Source organism: Eumetopias jubatus, unplaced genomic scaffold, assembly GCF_037043125.1.
Source record: "Eumetopias jubatus isolate StellerSeaLion01/CBP00866 unplaced genomic scaffold, mEumJub1_p1.0 scaffold_12, whole genome shotgun sequence".
NCBI lineage: Eukaryota > Metazoa > Chordata > Mammalia > Carnivora > Otariidae > Eumetopias > Eumetopias jubatus.
The window spans coordinates 103,650,794-103,668,697 of record NW_028274818.1 but is presented as its reverse complement, the minus strand read 5'-3'; the positions used below and the strand labels follow the sequence as shown (position 1 = coordinate 103,668,697).

The following is a 17,904-nucleotide window of genomic DNA, read 5'->3' as shown; positions in this document are numbered from 1 at the left end:
ACTTCACTCAACTATTCGAGAGTCAGGTAAGAGAAGGAAAATCCCAGATTCCTCAATATGGATGTCCAATGTCCAATGTCACTGAGGATACAGGGGCTCATTCTGACTGACTTTGGAGTTCCTCAGCCCATGGATCCCTTCAGTCTTCTCAATTCCTGGGTGGGGGATCCTCTGAGAGCCCCCTTCCTTGAGTACCACCTCACCCACATCCTGGGGGGGGGGAGCATCCCTATATGTATACTTTTCCTTCCTTCTTTTCTATGAGCTAATTCCATGGGTTCCCTGGGGGAAGGGGGCCCTGGAACTGCCTCTGAGACAGGGAACAGGGGCTGTTGCATGCTCCAAGCCTGTATGAGCTCAGCTACCTCATTTATTTCAGATGGATAAAGCTTACATGAGCAAAGACTTTCCCCAGTACAGAGGCGTGATCATTAGGAGACTGTTGTGAGTATGTGGGGGGGGGGGTCAGATTTATAGACTGTGGGAAGCCCCCTCTCTCTGCTCGCTTGTCTTCTCCCATCTTGAATGAGTATCAGTACCTAGCTGGACCAGAAGGACGCCCAGCCCACAGGCAATACCAGAAGGTTCTGAGCCATTCATTTATTCATTCATTTATCCTTCATCCATTCAACAAGCTTGTACTGAAAGCCTACCTACCCTGTGGTAGGTGCAGGGAACACAATGGTCCTGGTTTTCATGGAGCAAAGAATGGCAGAACACAGCAAAATGGCTGTGCAATATGGTTAGAGTTAATGGTAAGAGACACACAGGGTGCAATGGGAGAGGTTGAGTGCAAGCTGGTGAGGTGGAGGAAAATCTTTCTGGAAGAAATGACAGCTAAGCTGAGGCTAGAATCACGAGGGGGAACAAGCCAGGTGGAGGGAATTGAGGAGCCTAAGGTGAGAGAGAGGAGGGTAGATTCCAGGAACATAAAGAGCAGTTGACAGCTTGAAATCATGGTGGGAGAGGAGGTGGAAAGATGACCCGTACCAAGTTACTTAATCTTGAAGCATCAGTAGTTTTGGCCCACATGGGAAGGTATCTGATTTGCACTACAGACAGCTCAGTCTGGCTGCAGGACTGAGAATGCACGGACAGGGGATGGAGATTATAGTGACCTGGACCAGAGAGGTGACAATGCAGAAGAAAAATAGTCCAGTGTGAAAGGTCTTTAGGAAGCAAGACCAACGGATCATAGGGATTTGATGGGTGTTTGGAGAGAAGGAGGGATGACACCAGATTTCTGGGCCACTAGGGGTGTGGAGTGCCCTTTGTTGAGATGAGGAAGGTTAAGAAGGAGGGAGATGGGAAAGAAGATGGTAAGTGGGCTGTGTGGAGTCTCAAGTGCCCAGGGCCCAGCCACATTGAATGGCTGAGTAATGGAGCGGCATGTGGTGGAACATGTAATAAAAAGTATCTGCATCAGAGACACTGGAAGAAGGTTTCCCTGGATAGAAGTTGCTGGAAGCCCTGGGAGTAGACCAGATGGCCTGGGGATGGTCACAGCCCAGGGACTAACATTTCCCAGGAAAGAAGCGTGGGAAGCACCAGCATCTAAGGGATAGGGAGGAGAAGCAGAGTGGCAAGACGTAGACAGAAGTGTGGGAAGGGAGCCTGGAGGGTGTCTTGTCCCAGGAGGGAAAGAGGGAGATCTTGCCAAGGGCCTGTGGGGTTCCATGCCTCAGCGTCCTCTAGCCCCCCCTCACCCCCTGCCCAGTACCAGCGCTTATTTCCATCTCCATTTTGGCACAAGGTTTTGTTAGTTTTTGTCCTCCTGTGTCTTGTTCCTGACTTCTCTGTCACAATGGCTGTGACTGGTGACAGACCTTGTCTTAAGATCTCTCAGTGCCCAATTGGCCACCTAACAAGGAGCTTCTGGGTTGGAATCTTGTATTTCTAAAGCGACCTCATGTTTCTTCATTTCTAAAAGCATGCTTATTTGGTTTTCAAAATACAATCCAACAGACTGCATTTAAAATTTTTAATTTAAAATATTTTTTATTGTGGTAAAATACCCATAACATAAAGTTTGCCATTAACCATCAAATGAATCATTTTAAGTGTATAGTTCAATGACATTAAGTATATTCACATTGTTGTGCAACCACCACCACAGTCCATCTCCAGAACTTTCGCATCTTCCCAAACTGAAACTCTGTACCCTTTAAACAATAACTCTCAATTCCCCCTCAAACCACCTTGGGCAACCCCCATTCTATGTTCTGTCTCTATAAACTGGATGACTCTAGACACTTCATATCAGGACTCACGTAAATACTCATACAGGATTTGTCCTCTTGTGACTGGCTTATTTCACTTAACACAATGTCCTTAAGTTTCATCCACATTGTAGTATGTGTCAAAATTTTCTTCTTTTGTAAGATTGAATACATTGCATTGTACTGTATACCACATTTTGTCTGTCTGTTCATCCATCAATGGATGCTTACTTAGTTTGCTTCCACCTTTTAGCTATTGTGAATAATGCTGCTGTGAACATGGGTGTACCAATATGTCTTCAAATCCCTGCTTTCAATTCTTTTGATCATATGGTAATTCTGTTTTTAATTTTTTAGGGAACTGCCTTACTGTTTTCCGCAATGGTTGTACCATTTGACATTCCCACCAACAGTGCCCAAGTGTTTGATCTTGCCACATCTTCAACCAAGAGCCTTCCATTTTTAGGAATGAATTTCACCCAATGGCATTTATTGTGATCACTGATATTTTGGAATCTTAGATCGTTTGACTCTGCAGCTTCCCTCCAGGATATTAACTGTTGGAGGGAAGAGTCCTCTAGTCTGTCCTGCCTCTGTGTCACATAGCTAATTGTCTCTCATCACCCCTCTTGCTTTGTGAGCCCCACTTTCTGGAAGGGTGGAAGACCCAAGGTGACTAATGAATCACCGAGTTCTGGTTCTAGGAATGGCAGTGTTGTGGTGGAACATGATGTCGTTATGGAGGCAAACTACACTTCAGATTACCAGAAACTGTTTGAAAACCTCGCTAAAATCATAAAGGTCAGGATTATGAATGAGACCAAAAGGCTATCTGGTGATTCTGAAGTGTGCAGAGGTAGGCCCACACAAAACCCCTTGATGGAGGTGGGGAAAGGATGGGAGGGGTCCCATAGGGTGATCTCAGCCTCTCCCCACCCTACATCTCTCCTCTTTTCTGGAACTCCAGAGGCCTCCCTATAGGGATCCTGAAGCCAGACCTGGGTGCCTTCCCCAGACTCTCCAGTGCCCTGAGCAGCTTTTCCCGGTCTCGGGCTCAGGTTGTCCCCAGCCCTAATGTCCCCATCTGAGCCTGCTTACAGGCCCAGCCACACCTAGGGATGGGCCAAGACCCTAGTAGAGCAGAGGGCAGTGTTTATGTCTTGTTCTTTTCCACCATGCTTAGCAGCCTCCTCACCTCTGTGTTACGATGAGGAAGCCACTATTGTGAGCAAGACTGTGAAGCTGGGCTTTGACCTGCAGGGTAAGCAGCTCCACAGGGTGGTGGACAGTAAACGTGGGGGTTGGGGGCACTTTAACCAGGCTAATGCTTGCTGCCCACCCTTCACCCCCAGAGCAATGCGCTCAGAAGGCCGCGAAGGACTATGCCCAGTTCTACTATGTGGATGAACTGGATGGGAAGCTGGCCTGTGTGACCAAGTGCACCTCGGGGACAAAGTTGCAACTGAACTGTCATGAGGGTGAATGTCAGCTGCAACGAAGAGGTCCCCGCTGCCTGTGAGTGTCCAGCCCCCCTAAGGCCAGTGCCCACTCTCTCTGGTGGTAGGACTGCACGCTCCACCACAGTCATGGAGCAGGGGTGAGGAGGGGGAGGCAGAGGGGGTCAGGCAGAGCTTACAAGGTGCCTCCTCTCTCCCATCATCCCTCTTTGTTCTACCTGGGTGTCCCTTCACCCCTCACCCCCATCAGAGGGAGGAGGGGGTGCAGTTTACAGACGTGGGCATCCTAAGACTTGAGCGAGCCCCTTCCCAAAAAAGTTCCAGTTACCGGGCGCCTGGGTGGCTCAGTGGGTGAAGCGACTGCCTTCGGCTCAGGTCATGCTCCTGGAGTCCCGGGATCGAGTCCCACATCGGGCTCCCTGCTCGGCGGGGGGTCTGCTTCTCCCTCGGACCCTCTTCCTTCTTGTGCTATCTCTCATTCTCTCTCTCTCAAATAAATAAATAAAATCTTTAAAAAAAAAAGTTCCAGTTACCAATTTCCAAATCTATATCTATAGATCTCTATCTCTATCTTTCCTTTTCCTATCACTATCCTAGCCACAATGCCATTATCTCCTCTCGCTACAGCTGGGGCACTAAGTTCGGGAGAGCACAAATTAAAGCATAAAATATAAAATTGGTAACAGGCCAGTCAGGGTGCCAGCTAGAGATTAGATGGGTGGACATCAAGTGTCTGGGATGAGGCATCCAACACTCAGATTCTGAAGCCTGCTCTGTAGTAGGGGACCCCCCACCCCCTCACTGCCCCTTAAGTGCTAGGGAGCCTCCTAACCTGGGTCCCTCCGAACCAGTGCCTGCCCCCTTGGAGGGAGAGCCAGTTTCCTGTGCTTTGGCATTCATCTATTTTTCCTTTTGGGAGAGTGGGTGTGAGGGATGCTAGTGGATTGGCTGATCTTGCCTGTGTCCCCAGATGCCCGACCTCGGACACGCACTGGTACTGGGGAGAGACTTGTGCCTTGAGCACCAGCAAGAGCCTGGTGTACGGAAGTGTGGGAGCTGTGGGAGCAGTGCTGGTGGTCACGGTGGTGGTCCTCACCGTCTTCCTCTGCCGATCCCAGAGAAAACTGCACAGGTGAGCTTCTGGGGCTGGGCCCAGAGATGGGGGACCACAGCTGGAACATCCCAAGGCTCTGCTCCTTCTAGCTCAGCATTCGGAGGCCTGATGGCAACCCAGCCCCTCTCAGCTCTGGGTAACAGCAAAAGGCAGCCTGCTGATCTGATCTGATCTGTTTGGCAGAGAAATGCATCCAAAAACTTGGGTCCTGAAATTGGATTCTGTAAAGACATTACTTGGTGTTAAGTAGCACCTTGGACTGTCAGAGGGAGTTGCTCTGGGCCTGGTCCAATGCTCCCATCTCATAGATAAGGGAAGGAGGGCCACTGAGGGAAGGGCAGGCAGGTCACAGTGATGTTGTTTTATTTTCTGCTACTGCCCTGGGGAGAGGCCCTTCCCTGACTCAGGGCTTGGCCGTGACAGCCCTTTCCAGAAGCCAAGGGTTAGGGCCCTCTAGGCCCCCTCCTCCACCTCCCTGCCCCCAACTGTTAATGGCGTTTCTATTGGCAGGGAAGAATACAGCTTGTCTCAAGAGTGGCACAGAGAAGATGTTCCTGGCAGCTTCCAGAACATAGGCATCTGGGGAGGTACTTCTCACTGGGAGCAAGCTGATGGGTCAAGAAAGGCCGAGAAAATGCTATGGCCAGACTCAGTGTGGCCGTGGGTGCTAGCTGGCTTTGTGTGTGCTGTGGATGCCAGGCTCTGCCGGCTTCTCTGTGGCCTCCTGACCCCGAGCCCCCACGCAGCCCCTGCCAAGCCTCGTCTTTTCTCAGCTCCTCTCTATCACTCCCGTCTGCATGTGGCCCACACTCACCGTTTCCCTCTTCCATGCCAGACTGTACCACTGTCTGGAAGTTTCCCCTTGCTGGGGGCTCTGCCTGTCCCAATCCTGCTCTGTTTCCAAGATCTGGTTCAAATACTCCCCCTCCTTAGAGCCTCCCGTGTGTTCGGGCTCTTCTGATTCCCAGCTGGCGTGGAAAACCTCCATGTCACATCTGCTCTGATCTCTCACTGAACGGAGATGAACGATCTCTGTCCCCCACCATCCCTGCGCTGGGGCAGGTTCTGCCTTACCAGTTCCTCCTGGCAAACACCATGGAGGGGCTACAGGCATGGCTGAGAGCCGGATCCTGCCCCCAGAGAGCGGCCCCTGTGAGAGCATCAGATGCACACACCGTTAGCGGGAGGACAGAACCATGCCCTGGGCTCCAGGGGCATAGAAGGATGCCCGAACCAGCCAGGGTGGGCTGGGATCAGAAAAGCCTGCAGAGGGGGACATCACCTGAGCCTGTCTGCAGGCTGGGGCAGTGCTGCGAGCTGGTGAGTAAGCCGTGTGCTTCCTGCTCCCAGAAACACAGGTCCCAGTGAGGTCATGGAGGTCTCTGTGGGCTGTGATGGGGAGGGGGACCCACCGGAGGGGCTTTAAGAGAGGGAGGCCAGACATGCATTTTGAGCAGCTCACTCAGGTGGACTTGAGGGGGACCTCAAGTGGGGAGACCAAGGAGAAGCCTCTGCAGTCATGCAGGGGAAGGAGGATGAGGCTGAGTAGGGGTAGTGAGGATGGGAGGAGTGGACAGACCCCAGGGAGCTGGGCAGGGCTTGTCCCTCACAGGCTGGGGAAGGGAGAAGGTCCGGATGTGGGGGGGCACTACCTGGAGGGGGCAGAGGCAGCAGTGGGGGACACAGCTGAGTACGGGGAGGGGTGTTGGCCAGTGGGCAGCTGGGAGCATGCAGGCAGGGGAGAGAGCAGGATGAAGGGCAGAGTCCCTGGGACAACCCTGGAGGAAGCAGAGAAGAAACGGTCATGGAGGCTGAGGAGGGAGGCAGGTGCAGGACTCGGAAAATGGCTGCTGAAAACACGCCAGCTACAAGAGAAGATTCTGGGTATAGTTTCTGCTTGCCGCGGTTCCCGCTGCTGGAGGGAGTGTGTGCTGGTGACCCCTGAGCAGTGCCTTCCTCCTGTTCCACCCTCGCCCAGGTCACCCCCAAGCCTGCCCACGGCCATGACTTTTGACCCCGAGGCACGCAAGGGGCTGTGGTTCGCTCCTGTCCTCTCGTCACACCGGGCCAGTTCCCCGGGCACGCTCCGGAGCGACCTCATAGACTAGCTGCAGCGGTGGGAGGATGGATGGGCGGTGGGAGATGCTTTCGGGAAAATATGGGACTGACTCTTCAAACCTGTCCCTCTTACTGGAAAAGGCCCCCGTCTGTGTCTCTCCAGCCTCCCCCAGGCTCACTCAGCCTGGCCCCTCTTTCTGCAGGTGAGAATCTGAAGGAGAATGCATTCAGCCTTAAAAACATCTACAGCCAGTTTCGGCCCTCCCTAGAGAATGTTGACCCTACCACAGAGGTGACTGGGAGCCCCTCCCCGGCTAGGAGCTGTTCCCTTCCCCCCAGCCATGCCACCCACCACCCTGGGGCTACCTGGGGAGGGTGGGCACCCTTGGTCTGGAGACAGCTAACTTCCATGGGATATGGCCATTGCTGAAGGGCCCCCGTTGGCCTCACCTCCTCTCTCCGCGCCCCCCCCCCCCAGCTCCACATCCAGAGGCCAATGGTGGTGACAACTGCTCAGTAAGCGAGGCAGGGGCTTCTGCCCCTCATCCAGATTTGGACAAGACAGCAGCAGACAGAGAGCCCACCACAGTGCTACTCCCCCACCTCCCCCATTGGTCAAAAGGAAACAGACGTCAGAGCCCAAGGTGGTCCTGCTCAGGCTGGTGGGCTTGGCCGGGCCCCTGCTGTGCACTCGCCTCTCCTCCATCGCCCTCTATCCAGGGGCCCCAGGGCTGCCCAGACACCCCAACATCTTTGCTCCATTGACTCACCACTCTGGAATTTGCCTCCCAATAAAAGAGCAAGGTTTAAAGTACAGAGCTGTGAGTGGTTTCTTTTTCTCTCCCTGCGGGGGCCTGGCTCCCCACCTGGGGCTCCAGGGAGCCCTTCTTGGGGAGAGCACTCCTCCCAGGATTAGATGCCAAATCTGGACATGGGACACTCGCCACTCTCAGTCCCTTCCTGTGACTGCATGTCGAGCAAGGAACATGGACCCCCTTCTTCTGCTCCAGGCTGGGGCAGGATCAGGCCCACCTCTGCCTGAGGTCACCGTGGAAGATGAGCCTGGGATCAGACCTTGGGGGCCTCAGACCCAGGGAGTGAGGAGTGGGGGCCCAGAGAAGGCTAAGGAGTGAGCCCTCAGCTTTGCTGACCTTGGGCGGGGGCAAGGTGCCTCCGGATGGCCATGGAAGCTTGTGCCCACCTGTGAACTCAGAGATAGATCTCTGGGCCCATAGATCCAAGAAAGCAGCCACCCCAGAGCTGGGCACTGGCCCAGGTGTGGCCATGATTTGAATCCTGGTGGGGTACACACAGGGCCAGTAAAGAGAGCTTGACACAAAGGGAGGGGAGTGTCCTTACCGGAGGCTGGAATTGAACAACAGGCGCCCTTCTCCTCTGGGGTTCAGGCCCAGCTGCTTCTCCTCCACCCTCTGAGTCCCTCCAGGGGTCTTCTCCGTTCTCCCAGGCTGCTCAGGCCCCTGTGCCTGCCCCTCTATTGGGGTGAAAATGCTGATGGCCCGCGTGCTTGTTGTGTACTGCCTGGAGAGGGAAGAGCTCCCCTCCCTCTGCCCTTTGGCCCGAAATAAAATCCACACCCTCCCCTCCCGCAGCATGAGAGAAGCTCATTCACTGACTCAGGTGGGCTGGCCCCGGTTCTCCAGAGTCTCAGGGATCAAAGGGCTCTGGGGCCCATTTATTACTGGGGTTCCTTGGCTGACATTCATTTTGCTCATTCTGGCGAGAGTGAACAGCAGGTGCACTGTCCTCTGAGCTCTGATGTTGAGACTGGTGACCAGGATGCTCTGCCTGCTGCCCCTTGTCCTTCAGCTCCTGTCCCGCCCTGTGGCTGCTGCGCACGGTGAGTGAACCCTGGCCTTGCCTCCTCTCCTGGGTCTGCCCAGGCCCAAGGGAAGGCTGCTTCCTGGGGGGCACAGGTGGGGGTATCTTTTGCCTGGAGCTCAGCCTCGTGCCCCTCACCTTCTCCTTCCCTTCCCGGCTACATGTGGTTTTGGGGTGCATCCAGGTTAGTCTCTCTGAGCCTGCTTCCTCCCTAAAAGGAGACAAGAGGTGAGGCTTGCCAGGGCCGGAGGATTCGATGCAATACTCCCCGCACGGCCCCTGGCATATGGCAGATAGATGCTCGGCTGATGTTAGGATCTGTCCTTACCCCTTGGATATGCCCCCCAACCGCCTGGTCACCTCCCACCAAATGTCCAGGCCTTCTTTTCATGACGGGACAAATGCTTGAAGTCTCTGCTCTCACTCTCATCCTGGCCATTTCTGCATCACCCCACCCCTGCCTTGTGCCCCGAGGATGTCCCATGGGCTGTCAGGCATCCCAGTACCAGGAAAGGGGCCACTGCTGTAGCCAGATGGGCACAAGATGGGGCTTTGGGAGCCCCAGATTCTAATCCTGCGGTGAAACAGCTCTGTGCCAGGGGGCAACTCAGTTCATCTCAGACCTCAGTGTCTTCCCTTAAAGGACATGGGTTGGGCCCACTAGGGGTTCCTTGGCCAAGGGGACTGGGCTCAGGTTGGCAGAGGATGACAGGGGGTACTGATCAGACCCTTCAGGAGTTCCCTCTGCCACTCGCCTGTCCCCAGAGAGAGAGGGAAGGGAAAAGCCAGGAACCAAACTGCCAGCCTCAGGTTCTCCCTCCCTGAGACGTCCTCCTGGGATGGCCTGGCTGGGGTGGGAAGGGGACTTGGAGGCAAAAGTGGGGGGGGGTGGCTGATGCTGAGCATGTAGATGGCATTCAAGTTGCCATGTCCTGGGCTTTGTCTTGCCCTGAGCTCACTACACCAGGAGCAGTAGGGGGGCTCCTGGTGCCCTGGCCCCAGACCTTGGGCCACCCTTCTCCGAAGAGGGAATGGGGTGGGAGCGGGGGAGAAAGTACCTGTGAGCATAATCCTGGAGCCTGTGGCCTCTTTGGCCCAAACCCACCCACAAAAGGTAGGGCCTTCTCTAGGGACCAGCCTGATGGCTGATGGGGCAAATGAAGAGGATGAGAGGAGGAAGGGGGGGCGGCAGTCTGGGGCAGGGTGGGGCAGTGCTTGGCTTGGTCTAAAGGGCTGGTTCACTGACCTGAACCTTACTATGACTTGGCACAGACTCCCAATGTGACAGCACCCGGAGCTGTCACCTTATTAGTAATAAGAATGACACCCTCAGAAGAATGAATACCTACCATTTACTTCGACCTGGATGGAACTGGAGGGTATTATGCTAAGTGAAATGAGTCAATCAGAGAAAGGCAATTATCGTATGATCTCACTCGTATGTGGAATATAAGAAATAGTGCAGAGGATCATAGGGGAAGAAAGGGAAAATTGAATAGGAAGAAATCCGAGAAGGAGACAAACCATGACAGACTCTTGACTCTGGGAAACAAACTGAGGTTTGCGGAAGGGAGGGGGGTGGGCGGATGGGGTAACCGGGTGATGGGCATTAAGGAAGGCACGTGATGTGATGAGCACTGGTTGTTTTTTTTTTAATTTTTTTATTATGTTAATCACCATATATTACATAATTTGTTTTGGTGTAGTGCTCCATGATTCATTGTTTGTTCATAACACCCAGTGCTCCATGCAGAATGTGCCCTCCTCAATACCCACCACCAGGCTAACCCATCCCCCCACGCTCCTCCCCTCCAGAACCCTCAGTTTGTTTTTCAGAGTCCATCATCTCTCCTGGTTCGTCTCCCCCTCTGAATTACTCCCCTTCATTCTTCCTCTCCTGCTATCTTCTTCTTTTTCTTTTTTCTTAAAATATGTTGCGTTATTTGTTTCAGAAGTACAGATCTGTGATTCAACAGTCTTACACAATTCACAGCGCTCACCGTAGCACATATCTTCCCCAATGTCCATCACCCAGCCACCCCATCCCTCCCACCCCCCCCGACCACTCCAGCAACCCTCAGTTTGTTCCTGAGATTCAGAATTCCTCATATCAGTGAGGTCATATGATACATGTCTTTCTCTGATTGACTTATTTCACTCAGCATAACACCCTCCAGTTCCATCCACGTCGTTGCAAATGGCAAGATCTCATTCCTTTTGATGGCTGCATAATATTCCATTGTGTATATATACCACATCTTCTTTATCCATTCATCTGTCGATGGACATCTTGGCTCTTTCCACAGTTTGGCTATTGTGGACATTGCTGCTATAAACATTGGGGTGCACGTACCCCTTCGGGTCCCTACATTTGTATCTTTGGGGTAAATACCCAGTTGAGCACTGGTTGTTATACACAACTAATGAACACAACATCAAAAACTAATGCTGTGTTATATGTTGGCTAATTGAATAAAAAAAAAAAGAGTGACACCCTCTTCCCAGGCACTGTCTACACTGTCCAGATTCTTAGTGACTTACCTCTAATAATGTCATTTTAGGCACCGTGATGTGCCTTGGTTGGGGAAGATGTTTCCAGCTCCCTCTCGTTCCTCCCCCCGCCCCCTCCTGGCCTCTCCCACATTCTGCACGCGATGGCTCATTGCATCTCTAGCCTCGGTCGCCCCCTCAGTGAAATGGAGCCTCTTTGCTCCCGCTTTCTAGGATTCTGTGGTCCCCTTTCTGCGTCGGGCGTTAGCTGGTCTGTAGAGCTTTGGCATCTGACTCTCCCATGTGTCCTCTCTGGGGACCCAGAGCCACATCCCTTCTCAGGCTACTGGGCTGGGGATGCCTGAGTGGGGCGTGGGCCGCGAGGAAGAGCCTGGTGGCCTTCACCTGGCTCTTCCTGGCAGGCACACCCTCCCATGGCCACGGCCCCTCCTTCCAATACACCCTGATTATATTGCTTATCAGTGAAACACAACATCCTGGGCCCAGTTTGGTCCTGTCCAGCTGTGGCAAGTGCATCTCACCTCCCACACCCAGCACAAATGTGTCAGGCTTGAGTGCTCAGTCATCTCCCTCTGCCCTCTCTCTCACTCCCCATCCTGAGTGCCTTCACCCACCCATGTCCTCATCACCATCCTAATGTCAGCCTCCTGAGGGAGTCTAAGGAACATACACTCTAGAGGCTAGCTTCCCCCCCGCCTCCGTCAACAAGGTCTACCTCCTCTGAGGAGCCTTCCTGGGGGTCACCACAGACTTCTCTCCCCTTGAACCCATTGCTGCAACTACAAGAGACTGGAAAGAGTCTCACTCCCTGGACCACCATAATAAATTAGCACAACCCGAGTGGCTTAGAACAATAGGAAAAATCTTGTCTCACGGTTCTGGATGACAGAAGTCCAAAACCAAGGTGTCAGCAGGTGGTGGGGAAGGAAGGATCTGTCCAGGCCTCTCCCCTGGCATCTGGTAGCTGCTGCCAAGCTTGGCATTCCTTGCCTTGCAAGCACATCATCTGTGCCTTCATCTTTCCCCAGGGTTCTCTGTGTGCGCATGTTCCTGCGTCCAAATTTCCCTTCTTGTAAGGACACCGGTTGTTTTGGATCAGGGCCCACTCTACTCCAGTGGTGACCTCATCTTATGTAATTACATCTGCAACAACCCTACTTCTGGATGTCATGTTCTGTGGTCCTAGGGGTTAGGACTTTACCATACGAATCTGGGGAGGGGGACACAATCCAACCCCTCCCAGGGGCCCCGGGGCGGGTGGTTAAAGCACAGAGGTAACCCCACACATGTGTTATGAAGGGATCCCTCTAGCTGCAGTGTGTAGGATTGCTTGGCTTGGAGGTCCGGGTGGGAAGTGGGGAGATGGGGCAGGAGGTTGGGTGAGAGTCCACAGCAGCGCTGACCCGGTGGTTTCGGGAGCCACGGCAGGAAGTGGATACGTCCGGGATACCAGCAGGCCTGGCTGATGGCGCAGATGTGGGAGGCGAGCGGGAAAGAGAAGCAGAGTGCCTTCCAAGGGGCTAGGCTTCAGCAATCGGTAGAAGGCTGCTTGCTCCGAGGGGTCTAGCAAAGAACTCAGGAGAGTTTTGGACAGAGTCTGGGACGTCCACTTAATATCACCTGAAGATGTCAAGTCAAAATGGAAATCAGCTTGCCTTTGGGGGTTGGGGGGGCAGAGCAAGAGACACACACGGTGTGGAGGGCTGTATTTCCTAGGACTGAAGCAAGATCTTCCTGAGTTCTCCGTCCCATGCCCTGAGAATTTCAGGTTTTTCCATTTTGGCTGGTGGGAACAGCGCTGCTCCCATCCCTACACGAGAGCCAGGTCTCCTTCCTTCCAATCTTTTCCAGTGGCACTTCTCGGATCTTGGGGAGCTGTTTCATAGCATGCTCTGATCAGTAGATTGCGTGGCGGATATCCAGGGGCCCCTCTGTGCAAGTCCGCCTCCCCAGTAATTCTGTCCTGTGAACTCTAGCTGCCTTGGTCTCTCAAGACCATGACGTGCATCTCCTCAACCCAGGAGATCTGCTGGGCTCCAGTTACGTTCTCCCTCCAGGCACTCTGCCTGGAAGCCCTCTCACATCAGTAAGCTAGGATCATCACAGGGCTCACCTTGTTTGTTTCCTTGTTTGTCTCTCAGGAACCATAGTCCTCTGTTGCCTGACATCCAGTGTATTGACAATCATCATTTCATATCTTTTGTATGGTGATGTGGTTATCTGGGGGCTGGGTGTGGTTTCAGGTGGGAGGGTGAATTCTGATCCCTGACACTCCATCTTGGCCAGAAGCAGAAGTATAATGCTTTGATAGGGGCCTTTGACTAGTGTGTAATCTATTATACATACACGGCCAATTAAATCACTTTCAACATTTCAAGTTATATTTATAAAATTAATACATTACATTTCCTATTGAAAGACTTCAGTGGTTTGATTAATAACAAAACCTTTCCAAGTATTCAAGAGACTCCATAAATCTAATACAGTAAATATAAATTTTTTAAAACTTCCCCCAAACCTTCAAGTCTAATACATTGGAAGTACCCAAGTGGTGGATCTTAAGTTCTCTTAAATGGTCTCATACTGTTTACAACCTTAGCAAGGTTTCAAGGTAAAATGACAAGTCTAAATCAATCGTTTAGTTACATATTATAAATTGAAACTACAAGGTTTGCACATTAGGCCAAATTCTCTTGAACATTACAAATATCTTAAATCCCAAGTGCGAAGAGATTATGTAATACGAAGGGTTTAAATTTCTTAAAGTGGGTTTAAATTTCTTAAAGATAATTAGAGTAAATGTATCTGTTCCAAGAGCTTAAATGAAGCTCTTTCCCCCATTAGTTAGGATATTTTTGTATCTGCTATAACAAATATGCCCCAAGTGTATAATTGCTCAACCACAAAAGAAGATTTTTTTTCTTGCTCATGTAATAATACGAGGCAGACGTTCCTGGTTGGCAGGTAGCTTTCCTTCATGTGGTGATTCAGGGACCTAGGTTCCTTCTTCCTGAGGCTTCACTATTCTCTTGGGCCTCCTTTCCATCTGCCTCCAGTTGGCAGAGCAATGAGGACCACCACGGGAAGTTTCTGGGCTGGCCTGGAAGTGGCATGCTCACTTGTGCTCACGTTCCATTGGAAGGACTTAGTGACATGTGAATACTTACTTTCTTGAAATCTGATTCCCGAAGTAGGCAGGAGCTCCCTTTCCTACTGATGTACAACTTGATGTTGTCCCAACGTCTCAAAATCTTCAAGACCTCATCCCCCAAACCCCGGCCTTCTCACCTCACCTCTGTGTGAGCTAGGTCCTGATGCTTGATTTCTAGATCCTGAAACAAGCAAGGTGGCCCTTTCCAGAGGAGGTGGGGCTGGGGGTGTAGGGAAACAGAGAGGTTTTGAGAGAATGAAGGACTCCCAAAGGGGAAAGAAAGTTATAGCTCCAGGAGACTAACTTCCCTTTCTCTCTTTCAGATCTCCAAAGGGACAGGGCTGTATGGGATGGAGGAGGGTGTGTGTCACAGGAGAACCCCCAGGACCCTCAGTGCAAGCGGATACAAGACATCTATGATACAGGTGAGGCACAGCATCCCTGGAGGTCTGGGAGGGAGCACCTTCATGCAAAACGACTGGAACAAGCCTCATAGGTCCACAAACCCCAAATTTTACATTCCACAACCACATGGCTTCTAGTGCCTTATAAAGATTCTTAAGGTAGATGGGAACCAGCCAGAGTCTACAGAAAGGGATTCAGGTTCAGCCCAATTCAAACAGCCTAGAGGAGATGGCAAGAGAGACCAGAATATACCTGCAACAAATATCTCGTTGATTCAGACAATGGATTCTGACAACAGTTTTATTCTGATAACACTAAGAAGAAAGAGCCCATTTAAAGTAGCAATTTCTTTCCTTTTTTGCCCCTTATTTATCAATCTATTTTAGAGAGAGAGACAGAGAGACATGCACATGAGCCGGGGGCAGGGAAAGACAGGAGAGAAAGAGAGAATCTCAAGCAGACTCTCTCCTGAGTGTGGAACCCAATGCTGGGCTCAATCACATGACCTAAGATCATAGCCTGAGCCAAAACCAGGAATCAGATGGTTAATGGACTGAAGACCCCAGGTGCCCCTAAAGTAGCTATTTCTGACACAGACCCCTGTGAATTCCTATAAGTTCTAGAAAATTTTAAAAAGCACTGACCAAACTGAAAAATTTGAACACTTGTATAGGACTTGGAGAGGAACAACGCTATTCAACTAAGAGGAACAAAACTGTAACAAGATTGCGAAAAACTAGAGAATCTGCAGTGATTTCCACTTATAAACTCACTATGGGGGATAACTCTAAAGAGAATGACAGATCTGAAACATCTGCTGACAGTGGAATCCGAGAGCACTCGAGGTCCAGACACTCAGCAATGCACTTCACATGGAACTATACTTCTCAAACTGCGGACAACACCCGTACCTTGAAACAGAAATCCACAGGGTCTTCTCCAAGCTCAGCCGTGGCAAGCCCTTTGGCACAGTCCTTCCCACTGCCTTTGGACTTTTCAACCTCGGCCAGCACCAGTTCCTTGGCACAGTCCTCCCTAGTGTCTTCTTCTCCAAACTCGCCTGTGAGAAGCCCTTCGAGACAGTCCGCCCCAGTGTCTTCCTCTCCAACCTCGGCCGTGACCAGCCTCTCGGAACAGTCCTCCCCAGTGTCTTCCTCTCCAACCTCGGCCGTGACCGGCCTCTCGGAACAGTCCTCCCCAGTGTCTTCCTCTCCAACCTCGGCCGTGACCGGCCTCTCGGAACAGTCCTCCCCAGTGTCTTCCTCTCCAACCTCGGCCGTGACCAGCCTCTCGGAACAGTCCTCCCCAGTGTCTTCCTCTCCAACCTCGGCCGCGACCAGCCTCTCGGAACAGTCCTCCCCAGTGTCTTCCTCTCCAACCTCGGCCGTCACCAGCCTCTCGGAACAGTCCTCCCCAGTGTCTTCCTCTCCAACCTCGGCCGTGACCAGCCTCTCGGAACAGTCCTCCCCAGTGTCTTCCTCTCCAACCTCGGCCGTGACCAGCCTCTCGGAACAGTCCTCCCCAGTGTCTTCCTCTCCAACCTCGGCCGTGACCAGCCTCTCGGAACAGTCCTCCCCAGTGTCTTCCTCTCCAACCTCGGCCGTGACCAGCCTCTCGGAACAGTCCTCCCCAGTGTCTTCCTCTCCAACCTCGGCCGTGACCAGCCTCTCGGAACAGTCCTCCCCAGTGTCTTCCTCTCCAAACTCGGCCGTGACCAGCCTCTCGGAACAGTCCTCCCCAGTGTCTTCCTCTCCAACCTCGGCCGTGACCAGCCTCTCGGAACAGTCCTCCCCAGTGTCTTCCTCTCCAACCTCGGCCGTGACCAGCCTCTCGGAACAGTCCTCCCCAGTGTCTTCCTCTCCAACCTCGGCCGTGACCAGCCTCTCGGAACAGTCCTCCCCAGTGTCTTCCTCTCCAACCTCGGCCGTGACCAGCCTCTCGGAACAGTCCTCCCCAGTGTCTTCCTCTCCAACCTCGGCCGTGACCAGCCTCTCGGAACAGTCCTCCCCAGTGTCTTCCTCTCCAACCTCGGCCGTGACCAGCCTCTCGGAACAGTCCTCCCCAGTGTCTTCCTCTCCAACCTCGGCCGTGACCAGCCTCTCGGAACAGTCCTCCCCAGTGTCTTCCTCTCCAACCTCGGCCGTGACCAGCCTCTCGGAACAGTCCTCCCCAGTGTCTTCCTCTCCAACCTCGGCCGTGACCAGCCTCTCGGAACAGTCCTCCCCAGTGTCTTCCTCTCCAACCTCGGCTGTGACCAGCCTCTCGGAACAGTCCTCCCCAGGGTCTTCCTCTCCAACCTCGGCCGTGACCAGCCTCTCGGAACAGTCCTCCCCAGTGTCTTCCTCTCCAACCTCGGCCGTGACCAGCCTCTCGGAACAGTCCTCCCCAGTGTCTTCCTCTCCAACCTCGGCCGTGACCAGCCTCTCGGAACAGTCCTCCCCAGTGTCTTCCTCTCCAACCTCGGCCGTGACCAGCCTCTCGGAACAGTCCTCCCCAGTGTCTTCCTCTCCAACCTCGGCCGTGACCAGCCTCTCGGAACAGTCCTCCCCAGTGTCTTCCTCTCCAACCTCGGCCGTGACCAGCCTCTCGGAACAGTCCTCCCCAGTGTCTTCCTCTCCAACCTCGGCCGTGACCAGCCTCTCGGAACAGTCCTCCCCAGTGTCTTCCTCTCCAACCTCGGCCGTGACCAGCCTCTCGGAACAGTCCTCCCCAGTGTCTTCCTCTCCAACCTCGGCCGTGACCAGCCTCTCGGAACAGTCCTCCCCAGTGTCTTCCTCTCCAACCTCGGCCGTGACCAGCCTCTCGGAACAGTCCTCCCCAGTGTCTTCCTCTCCAACCTCGGCCGCGACCAGCCTCTCGGAACAGTCCTCCCCAGTGTCTTCCTCTCCAACCTCGGCCGCGACCAGCCTCTCGGAACAGTCCTCCCCAGTGTCTTCCTCTCCAACCTCGGCCGCGACCAGCCTCTCGGAACAGTCCTCCCCAGTGTCTTCCTCTCCAACCTCGGCCGCGACCAGCCTCTCGGAACAGTCCTCCCCAGTGTCTTCCTCTCCAACCTCGGCCGTGACCAGCCTCTCGGAACAGTCCTCCCCAGTGTCTTCCTCTCCAACCTCGGCCGCGACCAGCCTCTCGGAACAGTCCTCCCCAGTGTCT

The 17,904-nt window shown here is 53.2% G+C and overlaps 2 protein-coding genes across 2 annotated transcripts in view; both read left to right on the top strand.

Moving 5' to 3' along the window:
- The first annotated feature begins 776 nt into the window (after positions 1-776).
- Positions 777-7,664, top strand: LOC114214299 (mucin-12-like). Its single transcript, XM_088017073.1, has 8 exons — positions 777-800; positions 2,826-3,075; positions 3,406-3,480; positions 3,572-3,734; positions 4,647-4,808; positions 5,301-5,377; positions 7,052-7,140; positions 7,327-7,664. Exons 1-8 carry the CDS (start codon positions 777-779, stop codon positions 7,366-7,368), a joined length of 882 nt encoding a protein of 293 aa, XP_087873199.1. The 3' UTR covers positions 7,369-7,664.
- Positions 7,665-8,645: 981 nt separating this feature from the next.
- The window catches only part of MUC17 (mucin 17, cell surface associated), a 33,855-nt gene continuing 24,596 nt past the window's right edge, over positions 8,646-17,904 (top strand). Inside the window, 4 exon segments of the mRNA XM_088017072.1 lie at positions 8,646-8,706; positions 14,673-14,774; positions 15,676-15,836; positions 16,870-16,935. Coding sequence (XP_087873198.1) covers positions 8,646-8,706; positions 14,673-14,774; positions 15,676-15,836; positions 16,870-16,935 — 390 coding nt within the window.